The 19,788-nt window shown below is 34.4% G+C and overlaps 1 protein-coding gene across 9 annotated transcripts in view; it reads left to right on the top strand.

Annotated features, from left to right (window-relative positions):
• SH3GLB1 (SH3 domain containing GRB2 like, endophilin B1) overlaps nt 1-19,330 on the top strand; it is a 35,306-nt gene extending 15,976 nt beyond the window's left edge. Inside the window, exons 4-11 of one of the 9 annotated variants that reach the window (XM_049616857.1) lie at nt 313-446; nt 1,798-1,890; nt 5,388-5,474; nt 7,080-7,103; nt 11,245-11,334; nt 11,722-11,825; nt 18,272-18,497; nt 18,861-19,330. In XM_049616857.1, the coding sequence (XP_049472814.1) occupies nt 313-446; nt 1,798-1,890; nt 5,388-5,474; nt 7,080-7,103; nt 11,245-11,334; nt 11,722-11,825; nt 18,272-18,497; nt 18,861-18,968 (866 nt within the window). In that variant the 3' untranslated portion in view covers nt 18,969-19,330. The remainder of the gene's footprint in view (nt 1-312; nt 447-1,797; nt 1,891-5,387; nt 5,475-7,079; nt 7,104-11,244; nt 11,335-11,721; nt 11,826-18,271; nt 18,498-18,860) is intronic. The other 8 variants (XM_049616862.1, XM_049616858.1, XM_049616863.1 and 5 more) reach the window with 8 other exon arrangements.
• The last annotated feature ends 458 nt before the right edge of the window (nt 19,331-19,788 follow it).

Raw genomic sequence — 19,788 nt, 5'->3', positions numbered from 1 at the left:
GTTTGAGCTATGACCATAAATACTTTTTAGTATATTTATTCTCTTGTGTTCCATTGGTTGAATTGGTACAATTAACTATGGTATGATAAGGACTTCACCTTTGTCATTTTTATTTAGATATTTATAGTCTTAAATTTACCTTTTAAAATAAAACTACAGTTAATTCTATTTTATTTTTTACTTAAGTAAAGAAGTGACAACTAACTTTAAAGCAGATCAAATTGCTGATTTTATTTTCTGACATTACCAGAAAATGGTAAAAAAAGAAAAAAAAAAACACAAAAAACCAAACAACACTTTTTTCCTTTGCAGGTAATGCCCTTATTAAATGTGGAGAAACACAAAAACGAATTGGAACAGCAGACAGAGAGCTGATTCAAACATCAGCCTTAAATTTTCTCACTCCTTTAAGAAACTTTATAGAAGGAGATTACAAAACAATTGCTGTGAGTTGGAAAATGTTCCCTTTTTTTAGTACAATATTAAGATATATAATCCAGTTTTTAATGAATAATTTACCCTCTTATTGATCATGTAGATGTAGCAGATTAGAAAATTTAAATAATCTAGCTAGGTGCATATCCAGCAGAACACAAACCTAACCAGAATAAAGGACTCTTAAAGATATGTACTCTATTTTTGTGTCCCTGTAGTGTTATTGAGATTACTTTACATCAATTCTTGTCCATTACCAGCATTAAAATTTGTAGAGAAGTTCCTGGAATTATTATAAAAATATGGTACAAAATATCACGATAGTATAGACATGTAACTATTCATTTAAACTGGAAGCAAAAAACCTAATTATTGGAAGCTATATTTCCGGTTGTTCGACTTCCTGTTTTTTGCATCCCTAGAAACCTGTTATCTTCTCTTCACACAGCTATGTTTTATTGCCAAAGAAATAAATATCACCTTCCCAAGCCTAGTATTATTTTTTGTTTGTTTGTTTCAGTGATGGAGAGTGGAGATCTAGGTGGATTTTTTTCCTAAGATTTTTGCAAGATTATTCTTTATTGTAAATACTACTTTAAACTTTAATTTGCAGATTTCTTATTACAAATTATTTCAGAAACTCAGTATGTTTACAATGAATTTGTCTGGGTAAAAAGTATTTCACCTGAGACAAAAGAAAAGCTACCAAGTTGAAAGATGATTTAAAAGATTAAATTGTCAATAGGATGAAATTTGATATATGAAATCTGGAATTCCACTTTGGAGTAGTAGAACTGCATTCACTGCTATGGCACATTAAGTGAACCTGCATAGTTCTTAAAGTAGATCACTTAAGGTATCAAGAAACTTTGCCCTAGGCCCATATCTCCTTTATCATAGGTATTTCCTAGATAGTCTGTTTGAAACATTCTCATCCTGGACAGTACTGACATTTTGAGTCAAGTAATTCTTTGTTGTGGGAGCCATACTGCATTGTAGGATATTTAGCAGCATCCTGGCTTCTACTCAATAACACACCCACACCTCCAATTGTGACAACCAAGAAGATAGAGCAAAACATTTCCTGGAGAGCAAAACCACAAAATATTAAAATTAATATTCGTTTGTTTCTGCCATCACCTGCCATCTTTCCCAGATTTTTCAAGCATCTAGAATGTCTCCATTATTTTAAAATTGAAAACCATGAGAAAAAGGAGTCAAGTGTCACTTCATAGTCAATTTTGTAATCCTAGATCTTTAGCAGATGATTCATATATTAAATGGAGAATAATACTTTAAATGTGTATGCTTTTTACTGGACTTTAGCATCATTAGCCTTTTTTTTCTTTTCTATATTTATAGAAAGAAAGGAAACTATTACAAAATAAGAGACTGGATTTGGATGCTGCGAAAACCCGACTAAAAAAGGCAAAAGCTGCAGAAACTAGAGCCTCAGTAAGTAGTATTTTTTAATAGAAAAACATTCTAGGTTGATAACTTTAAAATTTGTAAAATATTTTACTCCTGTACCATGCAAGGTATAGTTAATTATGAAGACTAGACTATGACTTTTAGTGTTTTTAAACAAACTTACCAGAGCTTAATGCATCCAAATCAATGCAGAATAGTTGTATCAACAGGTAGTATTATTTCAGCAATATACCTGTTGCTAAAAAATAAAAATTGTGAGAGCTCCTAAAGCTGTATCATGTTCTTTAAATATCATCAGTAATGTTAGAAAATATTCTTTTGGAGATAGGGTTATTATCTTTGAAATAGAAAAACAAATAGTAATTAAAATAAGAAAGAATCAAATTTGAGATTGCTTGTGTGTGACTTAAAAATTCAACTGGACTCCTTTTCACATGTGAGTCAAACTGGCTAAAGGAGTTGTCACCAAGAATTCCAAAACCATTCAAACAGTGGCAGCATGGACTCCCAGGTGACTATTTTGCAGGGGAGGAAACTCATTTGGATACATAAGTTCTGGTATATTTTTCATAAAATCAACCTCAGTTTAGTCTTTTTAAATAGAGTGGGTTTATATTAAATGTAGTAATTTAATGATTTATGTATGTATATATTTATAACTTTATTGAAAGATTTTATTTATAAGCTTATTTAGTCTAGTATTTATACTGTTTGTTTCCATTCCAAAGATTGGAGACATCAATCAGATTTGAGATTTATGCCTTTACGATAGTACAATGTAAACCGGTCTGAATTTATTAGAGAAGGCTAACAAATTCTTAACATATATTAAGGGATATGTTTTGTTAAGAGGCATGACATTCCCCCTGCCTTCTCATCCCAACTCAACTACCACTGTCCTCATCAAGAACCATTGCCTTAAGGAACATAAACCACAGTGCTGGCAGAAGTTGACTGTGGCTCTCTTGTTTTGGGAAAGAAGAGGTTGACATTTGGTTTACAGTGAAATTTACAACTGGTAAAATTGGTATTGGGTTGTGATGTCTTGTGAAATTACCCCAAAACCTTATATGAGCTGAATAAATTTTTTTCTAGACAGCTCCTCTTTGGAAGACACTGTATTAGTTACTGCTGGAGAGCTATCTTTGACAGAACGTTGAATCCAAATTCACTGGCTATTTCACCTCAGAATTTATTATGATGTCATCATCAAGAACACCCTAACTTCCCAAAACAGGCTTTTTGCAGAATAAGAACTTTAAAAATGAACATTGTAGGTGGCAAGAGACTCTAAATTAGGATTGGTTTCTAGTTGCTAATAAAAGATTTATGTGGTAAAGTATAAATTGATTTTTTTAAGATACTAATGTCATAATCAGGAAAAAAAATGTTAAGATAAATAAGGATCATTTGGAAATAAGTGTTTGAACCAGAACAAAATCTCTTTATTCAAAATGCCTACATGTGCCCAATAATGATTGTGGAATGAGAAGAATACCATTGTCAAGTGTCAGTACAAAACTTTATTTTGTAGTGCTTACACAAGCACTATTACGGGATAATGACTGTGTCTACTTTTTTACCTGAAAAGGTTCCAGAAAACTCATAGATTTAACACTGTAAAGGTCCTTTAGTTATTCTAAATTATTTTGCCATTGCTATTAAAGTTTGTAAGAACTAAATATAATAGTAAACAAACTTTGAGAGATGTTTCCTTTTGATGTATCCAGAAAAGATCTTGACAATTTTTGTTTACTGAGTATTGTTGAGGGCAGAATTTTTTCCATGAGAAATTACATTTAAAATACCAAAGAGTATACAAATGACTTTATTGAACAATTTTATTTTTATACAACTTTTCTAGAATTTATATATTACGTAAAACAAATTTAACTATAGCCAAATATTTAAAATGTTAGTCCAAACAGAAATTCACATTTCCTGATTTTAGTTGTGTTCTTTTCCCCTAGATAACCAACTCCTTTTTCTTCCAACTTTATAGCAGTAAGTCTGAAATACTTTAGAAAGGAAAAGTCCTATTAGTTTGTTATTACATAAAACCTTGAGGCATGCCTATATTTTGTGATCTCTGATGGGGTTTGTTTTCTGTATTTCTCTTCTGTTTACTTGAAGAATACAGAAAAATAGAAACCACTAGGAATTTGCGGGGTTTTTTTTCCTTCTTTGACCCATTTCCTCGTTCCTAGTTGGCAGCTTGAAGAGGTTATTCTAATCTCAGAATTTCTTTGATTTCACTTTATAAATCTCCATGTATTGTTTTGTGAGTAGTTATTTCTCTGCAAGTAAGGTTTGGGACCTGTGTACCTGAAGACTTTTTTTTTTTAGCTTGTTTACTGGCTTCTTGTGACCTCTTTTTCAATTCTATATTTATCAAATGCTTATTTTGTATAACATGCTCTGCTGAGTTCAGAGGTAAATAATGCAAAATTTCTGCTGCCCTCAGTTCACAATCTAGTACACTAGATTGAACTTTTTGATGATGTTAGCCCTATCAGTAAAATATTTATGCCTGTATACAGTATTGCTACTTTACTAACTTGTATTTTATTAGTTAGCATGTTGAAGAATGGTAACACAACATCAAAAGCTTTTCTCAAAAATATACCAGTTGAGCAGAAAGAAAACCTACTTGAATGTTTTATAATGAACAGAAACACAGTTTTAAAAATATTCTAAAACTTACATCATAAGTAGCAAAGGCAAATAAAATTTCTGCATTTAAATTGTAAGGCACTGACATTCATTAACCTAGCTTTATTTAGTTCTATATAAATTTTTTTTAATTATTTTAGACTTCTGTTAATGGGAAGAAAAAAATCATCTGGTTTCAAAGCTAGTATTTCGAGGTTTAGACCTCACTTTTAGGTATACAAATACAGAAAATACATCTTCAAATAACACAGTATTATGAATGTCCCTCTGCCTGCTTAAGCATTTATTTCCACAGATGTCTAAATCTTTAATCTGCAAACTGAGCACCATCATATTACTTTAACCTTAATGTACACATATGAGAATTTAAAGCTTATTAAAAATATAAGGATTGACCTGCCTTTCATATTTCCTTAGGGTATGCCAAGACCTGGCTGAGGTTGACTGAAAAGAAAATGTGGTTAAAGGCATCATATATTCATAAAATAGAAATGATCTTTGAATAGGAAAATTGTGGGTAGGCAGAAGGGCTTTCATAGGTGAAAATTTAGTAAAAATTATAGGTAACTGCAGCAGTTTTTAAAGTGATGTTTCCTTAAATGGTTCTAATTTAAAATCAAGCATCAACCATGTTTTTTGTCTTTAAAAATTTGTATCTTTTGGAAAATTTTGAATAGGCACCACTATGTGACATTCCATAGAGCAATATAGTTTATTTTTTTTTAAGTAGAAGACCATTTTTCAGCTCTCTTAATACTTGTTTGTGTGTTCTTTATTGTGAAGAAGTAACTTGTTTCACTGTGTTCATTGGTATAATGTGTTCTTTGTCTCTTACCTATGCACTTAAGCAACTAAACTCAGCTCGCCTTGAAGGAGATAACATTATGGTAAATTTCTCTTACATGCTCAACTTCCTGCATGTAAAATGGCTGAAGGTTTGTTGGCCTACTGTGTTTTCTACATCCTCAGTAAAGTGCCTTCTCTTGCTATTATCTGCATGTAAAAGTCTAAAGTAGTCGAAGCCATGAATTCATTAGTCCAGCAAAAATCACAGGGAATACTAGCTGAAGTAATATTGCAACTTGAAGAAAAGAAATTGTGTTCTAATTGCCAAATATTATTATCTATGCCAAATTCAGGTTTTAAAATATGAATTTATATATAAATATATAGTGCCTTTTATACCTAGTAATTAAGACATTAATTTGGCTGGCACTTTGCATTTTTACTTTTAGCAAAGAAAATTAACAAAATTTACTTAGAGAAAAGTGTAAGGTATACAGATTTACTTTGTTTCTTAGTATCTTTGATGTTTACCTTAACTTTCACCCAAACTCAACATTGAATTAATTTCTTCAGTTTCGGGCCAAGACACTCCACCTCCCCCTGATATTTTGGGTATTTTTATAGTAGCAAGGCCCATTCCCTATCCATTGCTAATTTACTTTGGAAAGCTTCAGGATATTAATTAATAGCCTTGGGTAAGAGTTGGGAATGAGGATTGTTCTATATATGTTGAGTCTGGTTTGAGGAAATTTTTGAGATGTTAAGTAATTTTTAATTTTTAACAAAATGGAAATTCATAAAATCTGAATATAGCCCCAAAACTCATAAACATTAGCCAATAAAGATTTATAGATGTGGTATTTGGCATTATACTGCTAGATAAATTACTTCCCTAGAAGTGACATGGAATCTGTAGTACAGTTTATAATAAATTCACAGTCAGTTGTTTTTATTCCATTAGCATTGAGCTGAAGGGAGGAAAATGTCCGTGTAATCGGAAAGTTTATGTAAACAATATTTAAAATGCATTTTTGTTGTTTAAACTACTATGATCACCAAAGCCCTGGATAAATCAGGGCATTCCTTAGATAGCAAGAGAATGCATTCATTTATTTCCATTGTCCTATCTGTAGGTGAATGAAAGTGTTAGACTATTTCAGTCATTGGTAATTGTCTATAGATCATAGGTTTTCTTTTATTTTAGGTAAAAATATCCTAAACAGTTAGCAAGACTATGTTCCATTTATTAGGCATTTGTGTTACTACTGATGTCATCTACTTATATGTGTTTAACTCTGGTAATTTTAAACTATTTCTCAAGTATAATGTGCTCCACCAGTGGCTATATCAATGTTCACTATTTATCCTTGCTTTATTTTAGTTTCCCAAAATTCTAGAATTTTAGACCTAAATGAGAAATTAGAAATTACTTAGTCCAAACCTCTCATTTTACAGATTAGAAAACTACAACTAAGAGGGGCTAAATAGTCCCAATTTTGGAAAACTATTACTCGTATTAATTTATAAAATTAGTATAAGATTCAAAAATTAACAGTATTGATATATATGAAGGCATACTTTCACAGTATATTAAACTATACTGATTCACTATTGTGTTAATGTGACTCCGGAAGAGGAGAGTATGCCCTTTGAATTTAAAATAATTACATTTTTCTATACTAAGTTGTAGAAAATGTTAAATTCCAACTTTCTTTCATGCTGTATATTTTTCTCTAATTTTTAATGCTGGCTAGATTTGGGCAGAGGAAGTGACAAAAGTAAGTAAATTATTAAACTACAGAATTATGAAACAAGAATTTAATTGTCATTCATTCAGTAAATATTTCTTGGACAACAGCCAATAGGATAGGGCCAGTGACAGTCTTTGTTACTATATCTTTGTTACTTATAAAGTCTGAAAATTATTATAGAAAGCTCAGATCTCTTTGGCTAGTAGTAGCTCCACAGAGCAGTAGAAGAATATTACAGAGATGTACTGTGCACACACTCTGATAAATACTAGATACATGCTACATTAAGTAGTAATATTTACAGTGCTTGCCAGGAAACAGTTTAAATACTTGGTTTACTTACGTGACAATTATGTAAAATATAGTTTACGCCATGTCTTGTATATTCAGAGATTGAATATACCATATGTCACACAAATGAGTTTCCTAGGTAACCGAAGCTTGTTCCTCCAGCACCAGAGCTAAGTCTTCTGTCACCTTAGTTGAAAACAGTTTTAAAATAGTATTTTACTGCTCCATTAGGTAAATATAGGATAGCATGTATTTAATTTCATTTACAGTTAGGGTCACTATTATAAATGTACATTATTGTACTGTATAACAATTAGATCTGTTGTTTGTTTTTGAAGTATGTTGTCTCCTCCCTCAGTGTTGGACTGTCACTTAGAAGCCCCACATGACTGCTACTGCTACTAGTAGGCCCTCTTTCTGTATTTCCGTTTCTCATTTTATCTAGGCTGGGAAATAAAATAATAAGCAAGAATGTAAGGAATAAAATTATGACTTTAGGCAGATTTGTTTCAAATGCCACTTAAGGTCTTCAGAAGCATTTTTTATTTACTCCTCATGTTCATGCCTACCAAAATTTGACCTCCAGATGAGGACAGTGCTGGAGATTAAGGGCCGGTGGTAACTGTGGCCCCTATTTTTTTTTTCAAACTTTAACTTTTTATTTTTTGACTTTGTAGGAATGCTGACTATACAGTCTGTTCCCTGAATAGGTTATGGGGTTTTGACTCTATGAATTGGAAATTCAGTATGAAATGCTTGACTTCTTCCATCCTCTATTGTGAAATCCATTTGTCAGCTTAGTTATGTTTCTGCCATGGCCTCTGGTTGTTCCTGAACCTCTAGCATGAAAAGAGGGCAGAGTAACATGGAAGAGAATATAAGTTGAACAATGAAACCAGGGTCTCTTCCACTCTGGTTAGCAAACAGTTACACCAAAAAATCTCTGATACTGCAGTCTCTGTGAGTTTGGGAAATATGTGATATATACAATGGGAAGAAGCCCATGAAACAAATATTTATTGTGTGTGTGTGTGTGTGTGTGTGTAACTTCAGAAAATATATCAAAATGGATTTAGGGAGATTTTTTTCTTCCATACTCACTTCTGTCATTTTTATAATTTAAAAAATATATAATTTTAAAACTTCATATCTTCAAATGTTTTAAGACTTAAGCCTATAGAAAAAAATAACACTGAACAAAATTTCACAGCAAATGCCTCAAAAGCATAACCACCAAATTTCTAGCTTCTAGTTACCCAGTCCTGATATCACAGATCAACAAATTCTTGCCCTTTTTCCAAGTTACATCCTAAAAGAGTTCTTGCTTCCCTAACCCAAGTTATGCTGTCATATACTCTGGCAGGAAAAGGTCTTTCCCCTAGAACTCTTTGTCTTAATTGTAAAATTCGTCAGGGAATGAGGTCTTCTGGAGGACAGAATAAAAACCCTTAAATGTTTAAAGAAAGACAGTTCTTTCTTTAAACCCTTTTTATCTGTCTTTCTAATAGGGATCATTCTCTTCCTAAGTAAATGATGCCAAACCTATTTCAGATACCTCAGCCTTTTATATTAATTATTGTGATCATTATATATGTCAGCAGTAGAGATGGTTTGGGACATCTGACTGCAGCTACCCCAGACATACACTGAAACTTGTTCAAAAAATGGGATTCATTTCCTTCCTGTCATTTACCTTTTCTAAATACAAAGTCTGAATTGTTCAAAGAATGACTTCCGAGGCTTTGTAACATGGTGCCTTTCTTCATAATGAAATCATTCAGTTTTGCTCAAACACGGAAGACTGATCTCTTATCCTTTGTGAGATCATTTTATAACTTTTTTTACTCAGTGTCCTTAACTAAAACACTTCCACTTCATACTCAGACTTTCCAGTCCCTTAATCTATTATCTAGCTTACTTGTTTACACCTTGTATAGAAATATTGCTATTTAGTAGGCTTTTCTGCCCTTTCTACTAAAAGCCATTAAATCAAATTGTACTTTCACTAGTCTTGTTTACTTCTGAATTTCATTTATTTTGGGTTTATTATGGTAACTTCTTAAAACCGTTTTGTATTCAACCAAGCAGAACAGTAAATAATGCAAATGTAACTCTGAAGTGATTGGTTTTCCTTAACACTTTACTTAGGAAGAATATTGATTGATTCTTTCCTTCTCCTGGGACTTTTTTCTGCTTCATACTGTCTTCTAGATGAAACTTGTAACTTCAGCTCTGTTATCAAAGCACCATGCATTCTGGTTTCAGCCAAGTAAAATTTAATTTTAACTTTTGAATTATTGAGTAATTCAAGCTCATTTCCATAAGTCCAATCTAGTGGTCACTTCTTAGTCACTCTGCCAGGTCTGTTACCAGTGGGATGAAAATGATTATAGCACCTGATTATTTTGCTTCCTTGTTGACTGGTTCACTAGGTTAACTATTGCCACCAAACGTTGACGGAGAGGAAGATGGGATGTGCAAGGAAAAAGTTTAGACCTAGTTTTTATACTTACTACAGTCTTAGAAATATTACTTGGATAGGTGGGGGGAGCTATTTATCCTGGAGAGGTAGTATAACATAACATATATATCCTGGAGAGGTAGTATAACATAACAGTATTAATGATATTCTCACCAATGATGATTCCCTGTGTGGGATAAGCTGAGTATTTTGAGTGAGATGTGAGATTTTATTTTTCTCCTCCTCACTTACTACCAACCAACTCTGGCTAAAGGTTTAAGATGTTTTTTATTGAGTATTTACTATTTTTATTGAGTTGATTTTTTAGTGAACTGTTTTGTCCCAGCACTGAACCTGTATGAGAGGGTTGAAGCTAGTAGTAGTGGAGTGCTATTATATACACCTCTTTCCAGCCACGAGGTCAGTGACTTCACCTTGGTAGCTTGAAATGATGTGTGGTTGGAGTATTTGCACCATGAAAATCAGCACATTAGAACTCCCCCAACCCCAGCCAGTTTATCAGCACACTACTGATTAAAGGTCACCCATAACTTGCAGAAAAACCCTAGTACATCCTGTAGATAATAGTGATGCTTAAGCCATATAAAATGCAAAGTTTAGAAAGAAAACTAAAAAGTCACCCCTTATGCAAAAAGAGTTCCTTCTTAAGGAACCTAAGAACTATATGCCTAGAAACAGTATGTTTGATAACTAAACATAAGAGGTTAAAATCTAGGGCACCTGAGTGGCTCAGTCGGTTAAGCGTCTGACTTCAGCTCAGATCATGATGTCATGAGTTTGAGGTCATGAGTTCAAGTCCCACATCGGGCTCTGCGCTCTCAGCTCAGAGCCTGCTCCTGATCCTCTGTCTCCCTCTCTATCCCATCCTCCCTCACGTGCTCTCTCTCAAAAGTAAACAAACATTAAAAAAGAGAGAGATTAAAATCTATGGCTTTACTCTTAAGTTTTTTCATTTGAGATTAAAGGCTATCTTTAACTTCAAAATAAATTAACTATAGTAATAATTGAGAATTTTTTCAAATATACATATAAACTAATATTCTTAAGATTTTATAAAATGTTATGACCTTTTATATTGACATGACAAAATACATGACAGTATATTGACTGTCCCATAGTAGCGTTTCTAGGCTTTTATGTGTATGTCATTAAGCTTTGACATTAATAGATTTTTTTTGAGTCAAGTAATGGTAAGGAATACATTCTATCTAGATTGAGTAATATAGAAAAGCTGAGGTGTAGAGTTCAGGGAACAGTTTAAACTCAAAGCAGAATGAGAGCATTGCCAGCTCATCATTCAGGGTTTACCTGAGAGATTTGTAAACTGTCTAAACAAATGTACATAAAACGGACTAAGTCATTAAGCAAAATTCTAAAACTATATTCCAATTTAAGTCTGAACAGGAATTGAGAATAACCCAAAGTGAATTTGATCGTCAAGCAGAGATTACAAGACTTCTATTAGAGGGAATCAGCAGTACACACGTGAGTGTTCATTAACTGGAAGTTTGTTTGAAACAGAAGACTTTGATGGTCCTAAGGCACTTTGAAGGGGGAAAACTGAACTTCTTTTTCAGTCACTTATCAAGGAAAATTTAAATTGTGGCACTTTCCAAGATACATGGAGAAATATTTTAAATTTTTGTTTATACTTCATCACCTAGTTCTCCCACTATCATCATTTGTTGGCCTTTATTGGCTGCTCGTTTTGTTCTTACACTGCTGACCGAGGTCAGTCTCAATAAGCCTTGTAGTAGAATGCTAGTTACTGGTGTTTTGCCATGAGTATATGTCGTGCTTTCTTGCCCCTTGGAATTTAACACTTTTAAGTAGATTATAGAGCTGAGAAGTAACTGTAACTTTCCTTTACAGGCCCATCATCTCCGCTGTCTGAATGACTTTGTGGAAGCCCAGATGACTTATTATGCACAATGTTACCAGTACATGTTAGACCTCCAGAAACAACTAGGAAGGTGGTAATTTCCTTTTCACACATAAAACTCCTGATAAGAGAAGAAATTCAGATTTTTGCATATGAACTAATGATAGAGGTGAAGATTCAAAGAATTAAAGGCTTGTGTTAGCTTGCTTAAAATCAGATTTTTTTTTCTTAAGGAAAGTAATTGTCAGACTTGTGAGGTAGCAAAAACATTTTGAACTCTCCTGGCACCAAAAGTGTTTGAAGTTCACTTTTCTGTGGAATACCTTTGCAATTAGTTGAGGAAGATTAACTAGTTACATTGACACTTATTTGCCCTTAGGGATCAGCTAGCTAATTTATACTTATTCATTACTCACTTGTTCACTGCTTAAAAAAAAAAAAGTTTTGAAATAGTCTGTAAGACCTCAAGCCCATTGATGTTATTATTAAAAATTATATTTTAATATACTTTAAAGCAAAGTGATAACGTATAACATGCATAGCTCAGTCATTCATTCATCAGATATTTATTGAACACTTGCCATATACCAAGCACTGTTCTGTACTCTAGGATTATATCAGCACACAGAACAGGCAAAATTGCTTACCCTTATGGAGTTCACATTGTAAGGTTACACTGGAAATAAAATGATGTATAGGACAAACATGGTCTCTACAAGGTCTAGATGGAAATACCTAGGTATTTAAAGTCTAGCTAGAAATAAAGGCCATTGGGGGATGGGCCAGATGGCAAGTGGAAAGGTAGAAGTGTAGGTTCCTGCAAGGGACATCTAACTGTGACTCAGGTGGGTCTAGCAAAGTTTCACAAATGAAATTATTTTAGTGGAAATAATTTAGATGAAGAAAGGGGCAGGGACAACAAATATTCAGACAAAGGAAGAACACGCATGTAAAAAGGCCAGGGAAAAAGAGTAGTGTGGCAAGTTCAGGGAACTGACAGTAGTTCGTTCTGGCTAGAGTGTACTTGGTGTTTGAGTTAAGGAATGGGATGGTAGATGAGGCTAGATGAGTGACGCAGGGTCATGTCACCAATGTCCTGTAAAGTAAGTAAGAGTAAGGAGTTTAAGATTTATATAGTGAGAAACCATTAAAGCAGGGAGTGGGTGATACATAATATTTGAAGGAAAAATATCAAGAGAAGATAATTTTAAGGAATAAGGTGGGGTTTTTTTAAGTGGATTCAATATTCTTTTCTGCATAATCCTTTAAAACTGGGCTTAGAACAATATTAGGCACATCCACAAAACCAATTTTAGATCTTAAAAATGAATCGTGGTCTGATACCATTGGTTATTCCGATAGGATTTACAGAAGATTTACACTTCTGTATATTTAAAGTTTTGTTAGTGGTGGTAAATACCTGAAAGCAGAACACCACTTTATCCCCACACCGTTACAGCTATTTTAAGCCCAAGAAGCCTTAGTACTTTCTTTTCACTGTGTCCTAATACAGCAGAGGGGTTGCTGTTGTTACCATCTGTACTTGCACTCTGCTTAAAGCCATACAAATGCTTGGAACTCTTCCATCCAAACAAAATGCTAGTTATTGCACTTGAGGGTAAGCTCAGACATTACCGTGAAATGAGTGCTGCTGTTCTGGGGAAGAAAGCCTGCCCTCAAAGAATTAGATTACTGGTAAGGACCAGTGATAGAGAGTAGGGGAGGGGGAGAGAGTTTGAAGTCTTTAATGTTGCAGGTTATGCTTTTTAAGAGTGTATAGAAGTATTCAGTTGCAGAACTTGACAAATCATCCAATTCCATGCGAATTCAGAAGCTATTTCTGAGAAGTAGAACCAGGTTATAATAGCAGTGTTAGTAGCAGTAGTAGTAACTGAAAACAGTAGTCATTTAGGAAGGGCTCTAGTTGTCCCCAGGCACTCCTCTAGACACCTCATATGTAATGTTACAGTCCTCATACCTGTGAGGGTAGGTACCATTATCCACATTTTACAGATGCGGAAACAGAAGCACTAGTCACAAGGCCAGCAAATGTATTTTATTTTTAAATAATTAGAAGGTTTTAATACATCAAGCTACAGTAGCAGAAAGTCTATAGTTTTTAAAATATCAGTAAAAGTTCTTAGAAGGTAAAAATGGTCTTTCAGGGTTTTTGTTGTTGTTTGGTTGGAGGGATGGAGGTTGGGTGTTTTTCTTTTTACCATTAATTCCCCCAAAGTGACATAGGTAGAGGTCAGTGGTGAACAAAGGTTAATTATACTAGTAAATTTGAAAGTAAAATTCCATAGAGGCTTTAAAAACACATGTGTATGAACACACTTATGTGGGGAAAGAGAGGGTTTTTTTGTTTTTAATCTTCAGAAATGTATATATTTAACCACTGCTGAGGAACTGAGTTCACTGAGCAAGAGATGCTAAGAAATGTGTTCCTAACTTTATAGTAAAACCTGAATTAGAAATTAGTTCTTTTTGTCATTAAAACCCTGTTATCTATCAGAGAAACATTTGCTTTTAATTTTTAAAAATGCACTATTCCAGGCATGAAGGATACAGCGTAAACAAAACAGAGCAAATCCCTGTCTTCGTTGAACCTACATCTATTTGGGGGCAGAGGGAAGTAGAAAATCGATATGGCTGTGAATTACATACTACATTAGAAGGTGATAAATGCTGTGAAGAAAAATAAGTGGAGAAGTGCCTTGGTTAGGGGTAAAGGTTTGCACTAGTTAGAGAAGACAGACCTGAAAGATGAGAGGAAGCAAACCATGCAGGCATCTGAGAAAAATTGCTCCAGGAGAGGGTACAGCAAGTACAAAACCCTGAAGCAGGAACATAGCTGTAATGTTCAAGCAACAGTAAGGAGGGCTCGGCTGGAGATGAATCGAGAAAACGGGAGAAAACGAAAACGGGAAGCTGGGACACATGGGGCTTTGGCCTTTATTCAGAGGTGAGAAGCCTTTGAGGGTTTTGCCCTGAAGAGTGACAGATTCAACTAGCATCTAATAGGACTATTCTTGCTGCTCTGTTAAAGATAAATGCTAGAGGACATGAGTGGAAGCACACAGAACTGTTTGGAGCTGATTGCAAACTTTTAGCCTATCCAGTCAGGAGATGATGGTGGCTTGGATCATGGTGAATGTGATAGATGTGGTAGAAATGATCAAACCCTGGGTACATTTTAGAGGTAGAACCAGCAAGATTTGCTGACGGACTTCATTTACATAGGGCTCAGAGGAGTTAAGAATTATTGCAGGTGTTTGGCCTGTGCAACTGAAAGAATGGAGCTGTAGTTAATTAAAATGGGGAATGTCACAGGAGGAGGAGGTTGGGGTGGTAGATCACCCCAGTTTTACACCAGAAGCCCAATTTTAGACATAATGAAGTTTGAAATGTCTATTAAACATCTAAGTGGAGATGCCCAGTTTTAGGATATGCAGGTCTGGAGTTTGGGAGCTAAATTAGAGATACAAGTTAGAGAGTGGTCAGCATATCAGGGATGTTTAAGTCTCAGACTAGATGAAAGGTAGTAAATATAGGCAGAGAAAAAAAGAGGGCTAAGGGCTAAACCCTGAAGTACTCCAGCACAGCTAAGGAAGTGGTGGTAAGGAATGAACAGTAAGGTAAGATATAAACCAAAAGTGTTGCCTGGAAGTCAAGTGAGGAAGGTACAGGAAAGTGGAGGGAAAGGATCCACTGTGATCACCAGATATGTCAAGCGAAGTGAGGAATGTCAATAGACCATTGGATTAGAACATTGAAGTCCTTGCTGACCTTGACAAGAGTAGTTTTGGTGGAACAATAGGGCCAGATCATGTCTACAGTGTAAGAGAACAGAAGAGGAGGGACTATGATGGTAAGTTTAGATAAATCTTTCAAAGGAGTTCTAGTGTAAAGAGGACCAGAAAAATGAAGTAGTAGCTGGAGGAGAAAGTGGGTCTCGCAGATTTTTGTTTTTAAGATAGGAGAAATCAGAGCATGTTTGCAAGCTGATGAGAATGATACAGCACATAGAGAAATAAGATAGCATGGGAAAAGGAAGAATTGCTAGCGTGATATCCTTGAGAGGTAAAAATGAGATTTTGTGCACAGGTGGAGAAACTAGCCATGGAAGCATAGACAGCTCATCTGTAGTAAGAGGAGAGATGACCACAAACACGTAGATGTGTCCTGATTGTTCTTTTTCCTCTTTGTGAAAAAGGAAACAACTCATCAACCTAATATAAGGTTAGAGGAGAAATTGCTAGAATTTTGAGGATGGATGAAAGTGTATGAAATATTAGAAGAATGGAAAGTGAATGGACCTAGAGAAATGTATAGTAATTGCTAAGCAGCATTGTGGACCCACTTGAGGTTCCTACTCATAAATCGAGGGCAAGGCCAGACAACATGGTTTTGTACTTTTCTCCTCTCAACAGTAAATAACATGGATACTGAGTAGGTTCATAGATTTTTACCAAATGAGTAATTTAAAGTGAGGAATATAGGAGATGAAGACATATGCAAGGGAGTGATTATAGTAATTACCATGGCCATGAAGGACGTATTAGTAGGACCATAGATCCACTATAGACTTGTTGGAGAGTACTGGGGAAAAAAAAAGGATGACGGTCAGACAATGGGATGTTGGAAATTATTATTGCAAGGGTTATAATTTTTGGAATTAATGAGGTCTAGATGAGGCAGTAGAAATGGGTGACTGAACTACAGGATCAGGTACAGAAAGAGAAGATACCATGGATCTGAAAAGGCAAAGTGTTGGAAGAATTGTCTCTATGGATATTATAATCACCAGGTGAGATACAGTATCTGTGAGCCAGGAACTAAAATCTTGTAGAAATGGAGAAGGGAATGAAACATCCATAGATGATGGCAACAAGAGATGATGGGTAGTAAAGAGTCAAATAACCTGAAATTCCAAGATTGGGCGAGATTGGTTAGAAGAGTGTAGAAATGGTAATGAGGACCATACAACTCCTACTCCATCCACTTGTAGACTCAATAAGTATGAAAAATAAACACAAGCATAAGAGGGTGAAGGAAGGTTTAGAGAAGAGCTTATGAGACTAACGAGAATTGTGTTGTTGGCTGACTGATTTCCAGATGGCACAGTGGTCATAAAGAGAAGAAGGAAGTTGTGTTTTATTTAGGGATGAATTTTACCCACCTTACCAGATGAGACCTTTTATATTTATTAAAATTTAAATATGAATTTTCATAGGAAATTTTCAACCTTAGAAATGGCTGGATTAGAATGAATATAGGCCAGCCATTTTATGCTCTTTTCCATGTAGTATTGGAGAAACAGTAGCTTTACACTAAATTGAAAACTTTAATTATCTTTAAAATATTTACAAGCACATTTGTCACAGAAATTTCACTAACTTCTTTTTAAAAAAAAAAATTTTTTTTAATGTTTTATTTTTTCGAGAGAGAGACAAGAGTGTGGGCAGGGGAGGGGGAGAGAGAGAGGGAGACTCAGAATCCGAAGCGGGCTCCAGGCTCTGAGCTGTCAGTACAGAGCCCAACGCGGGGCTTGAAATCACGAACCATGAGATCATTACCTGAGCTGAAGTTGGACGCTTAACCAACTGAGCCACCGAGGCATCCCTAGATTTCACTAGTTTCTAATAAAACTTTACTATTTTTCCCCTACAAAAAATACAAGACAGAATAAGCTTGTGAAATTTGCCCTATTCTCCCATCGAGTCTTCATTATGGTAATTATTACTCATAACATAGTATTTGTATGTCCATGTCCTTCCCTTGTGTATATGTCCATAAAGGAAGGGTATTGTTTCATCCTTGTGTCTTTAGCTTGTGGTAGTGATGTTGGACATGTAGATTTTCCATAAATATTTGTCATTTGAATGAATAGGAAAGTGTGATTGGATCAGTTTTATAAAAAGAGTTTGGTTATTCAAATATTTCTCAAAGAATTAACTTGAGAAGACTTCACTCTTGTGGTGGTATCTAGTATAGAAGTGTTATTCATTGATATTTTTATATAACAATTCATAAAGGCAAGAAAAGATTAATAAAACATACTAGTAGAAGTTTTTTGGAAGTGTTTTAAGGATAAATTCATTTTTTTCTGGAAATAGCATGTTTTGTTTTGGGGGGGGGGATTTGTTTTTAAATTTCAAGTTTATAATTGTAAAGACAGCTTTGAAAAAAACTTCCAAGTACTTATATTTGAAAACCACCTGCATGGGGCGCTTGGGTGGCTCAGTCGGTTAAGCGTCCAACTTTGGCTCAGGTCATGATCTCGCGGTTCATGAGTTCAAGTTCCACATCAGGCTCTGTGCTGACAGTTCAGAGCCTGGAGCCTGCTTCAGATTCTGTGTCTTCCTCTCTATGGCCTAAGAGGCATAAGTTAGTTAGGGTACTTTGCTATTAAAATATTACATCTGTAAATCTTTAGCCAAAGTGGAAGTTGGTAGAAAGTAAACACTGCCACCAAGTGGCGGTATTCAGAAGCTATAGTCACTTGGAAATTGATAATTGGCCATTTTTTCCCAACAGTTTTCCATCCAATTATTGTAACAACAATCAGACTTCTGTGGCACCTGCACCATCTGCTTCATCAAATGTGATTGGTTCTTCTGCCTTGACTTCAACAAGTGGTCTGGTAATCACCTCCCCTTCCAACCTCATTGACCTTAAGGAGTGCAGTGGCAGCAGGAAGGCCAGGGTTCTGTATGATTATGATGCTGCAAACAGTAGTGAATTATCACTTCTGGCAGATGAGGTGAGTAATATATGGGTTTAAGAAGAAAACTGTATCATAGATTGACATACCTTCTAGTATTATAATAAAATGCAAATTCTTTATTACTTCTTGGGAGATAGTTTATCATGAATGCTTTCATAGATTTAAGATGGTTATATCAACATTTTATAAAAATTTTAACTATTCTTTAATAGAATAGCACAGATTTAAAGTTTTTAACTGCTAAATAACTAGAAAATTTCTAAAACTGCCTCTAATAAAATCCTTTATCTTTCAGCAAAATTAATAATGTTTAAAGAACTTTGATAATGAATAGCTTAAACAAGTTACAGATGTTTATTTTCTAACATAGTTAATAACTGGAAATATTTTATTTTGTAGGTGATCACTGTGTTCAGTGTCGTTGGAATGGATTCAGACTGGCTAATGGGGGAAAGGGGAAATCAGAAGGGCAGGGTGCCAATTACCTACTTAGAACTGCTCAATTAAATAGGTGGACTATGGAAAGATTACCCATCACGACACCAGTATTTATATACAATTAACTCTGAATAAAGCAGGTTTAAGTATCTTCCATGTTAATGTTCTTAGGAGACTGAAAAGAAATACCAGCCATCAGAAACCAGCCTTTCTGCCAGTGAAATTGCATGGTAAATATTTCATTACAGAATTTATGTTAGTGCTTTCATGCCAAGAATGTTTTCTTACAAAATTCCCTTTCTACTGAGTTTCACTAATAAGCAGCTTCTACTTTTGAGCTCCAACTTAAAGCAGAAGAACTGTTTTCTACTGAATTTTTTCATTAATGGCAAGCTTTTTCTTTTATGTAAAATAAATTTATTGTGAATTGATATCAGTGACTCATTTATTAGGTATAATTTAATAGCCAAAGAATAAAATTAAAATTTGTTTTAAACTGTTGGTTTTAAAAGAGCTCTAGGGTGTAAGCCTCTTTTGTGAAAAATATAATATTTCTGAATGTTTCCATAAACAGAAATGCAGTGAATCTACCATGTTTACCTTGTTTTCCAACAGAAATGGAGTGATTTCAATATTGTATCTCAATGGTTTATTTCGGAAGTTTGGTGTTTGGGGGGGGGGTTGGTTATTAAACACTGCTGAATGATTTCTTTTAAATTTAAGAACAACTAGTCCTTGAAATCCTTGGAAAGGATTACCATATTTCTCTGGTATATATTTCGTTAAGGTTCTAAAACATCTGAAACAAGTTCAATTTGCTAAACAATGTTTTTAAGATTGTTTAATTGGCACAATTTAATGCATAATCAGAACTGGATCTGTTAACATA

The sequence above is a fragment of the Panthera uncia genome (assembly GCF_023721935.1).
Source record: "Panthera uncia isolate 11264 chromosome C1 unlocalized genomic scaffold, Puncia_PCG_1.0 HiC_scaffold_4, whole genome shotgun sequence".
Lineage (NCBI taxonomy): Eukaryota > Metazoa > Chordata > Mammalia > Carnivora > Felidae > Panthera > Panthera uncia.
Note: the sequence above shows the minus strand (reverse complement) of the source record. Positions and strands in the feature narration are given on the sequence as shown.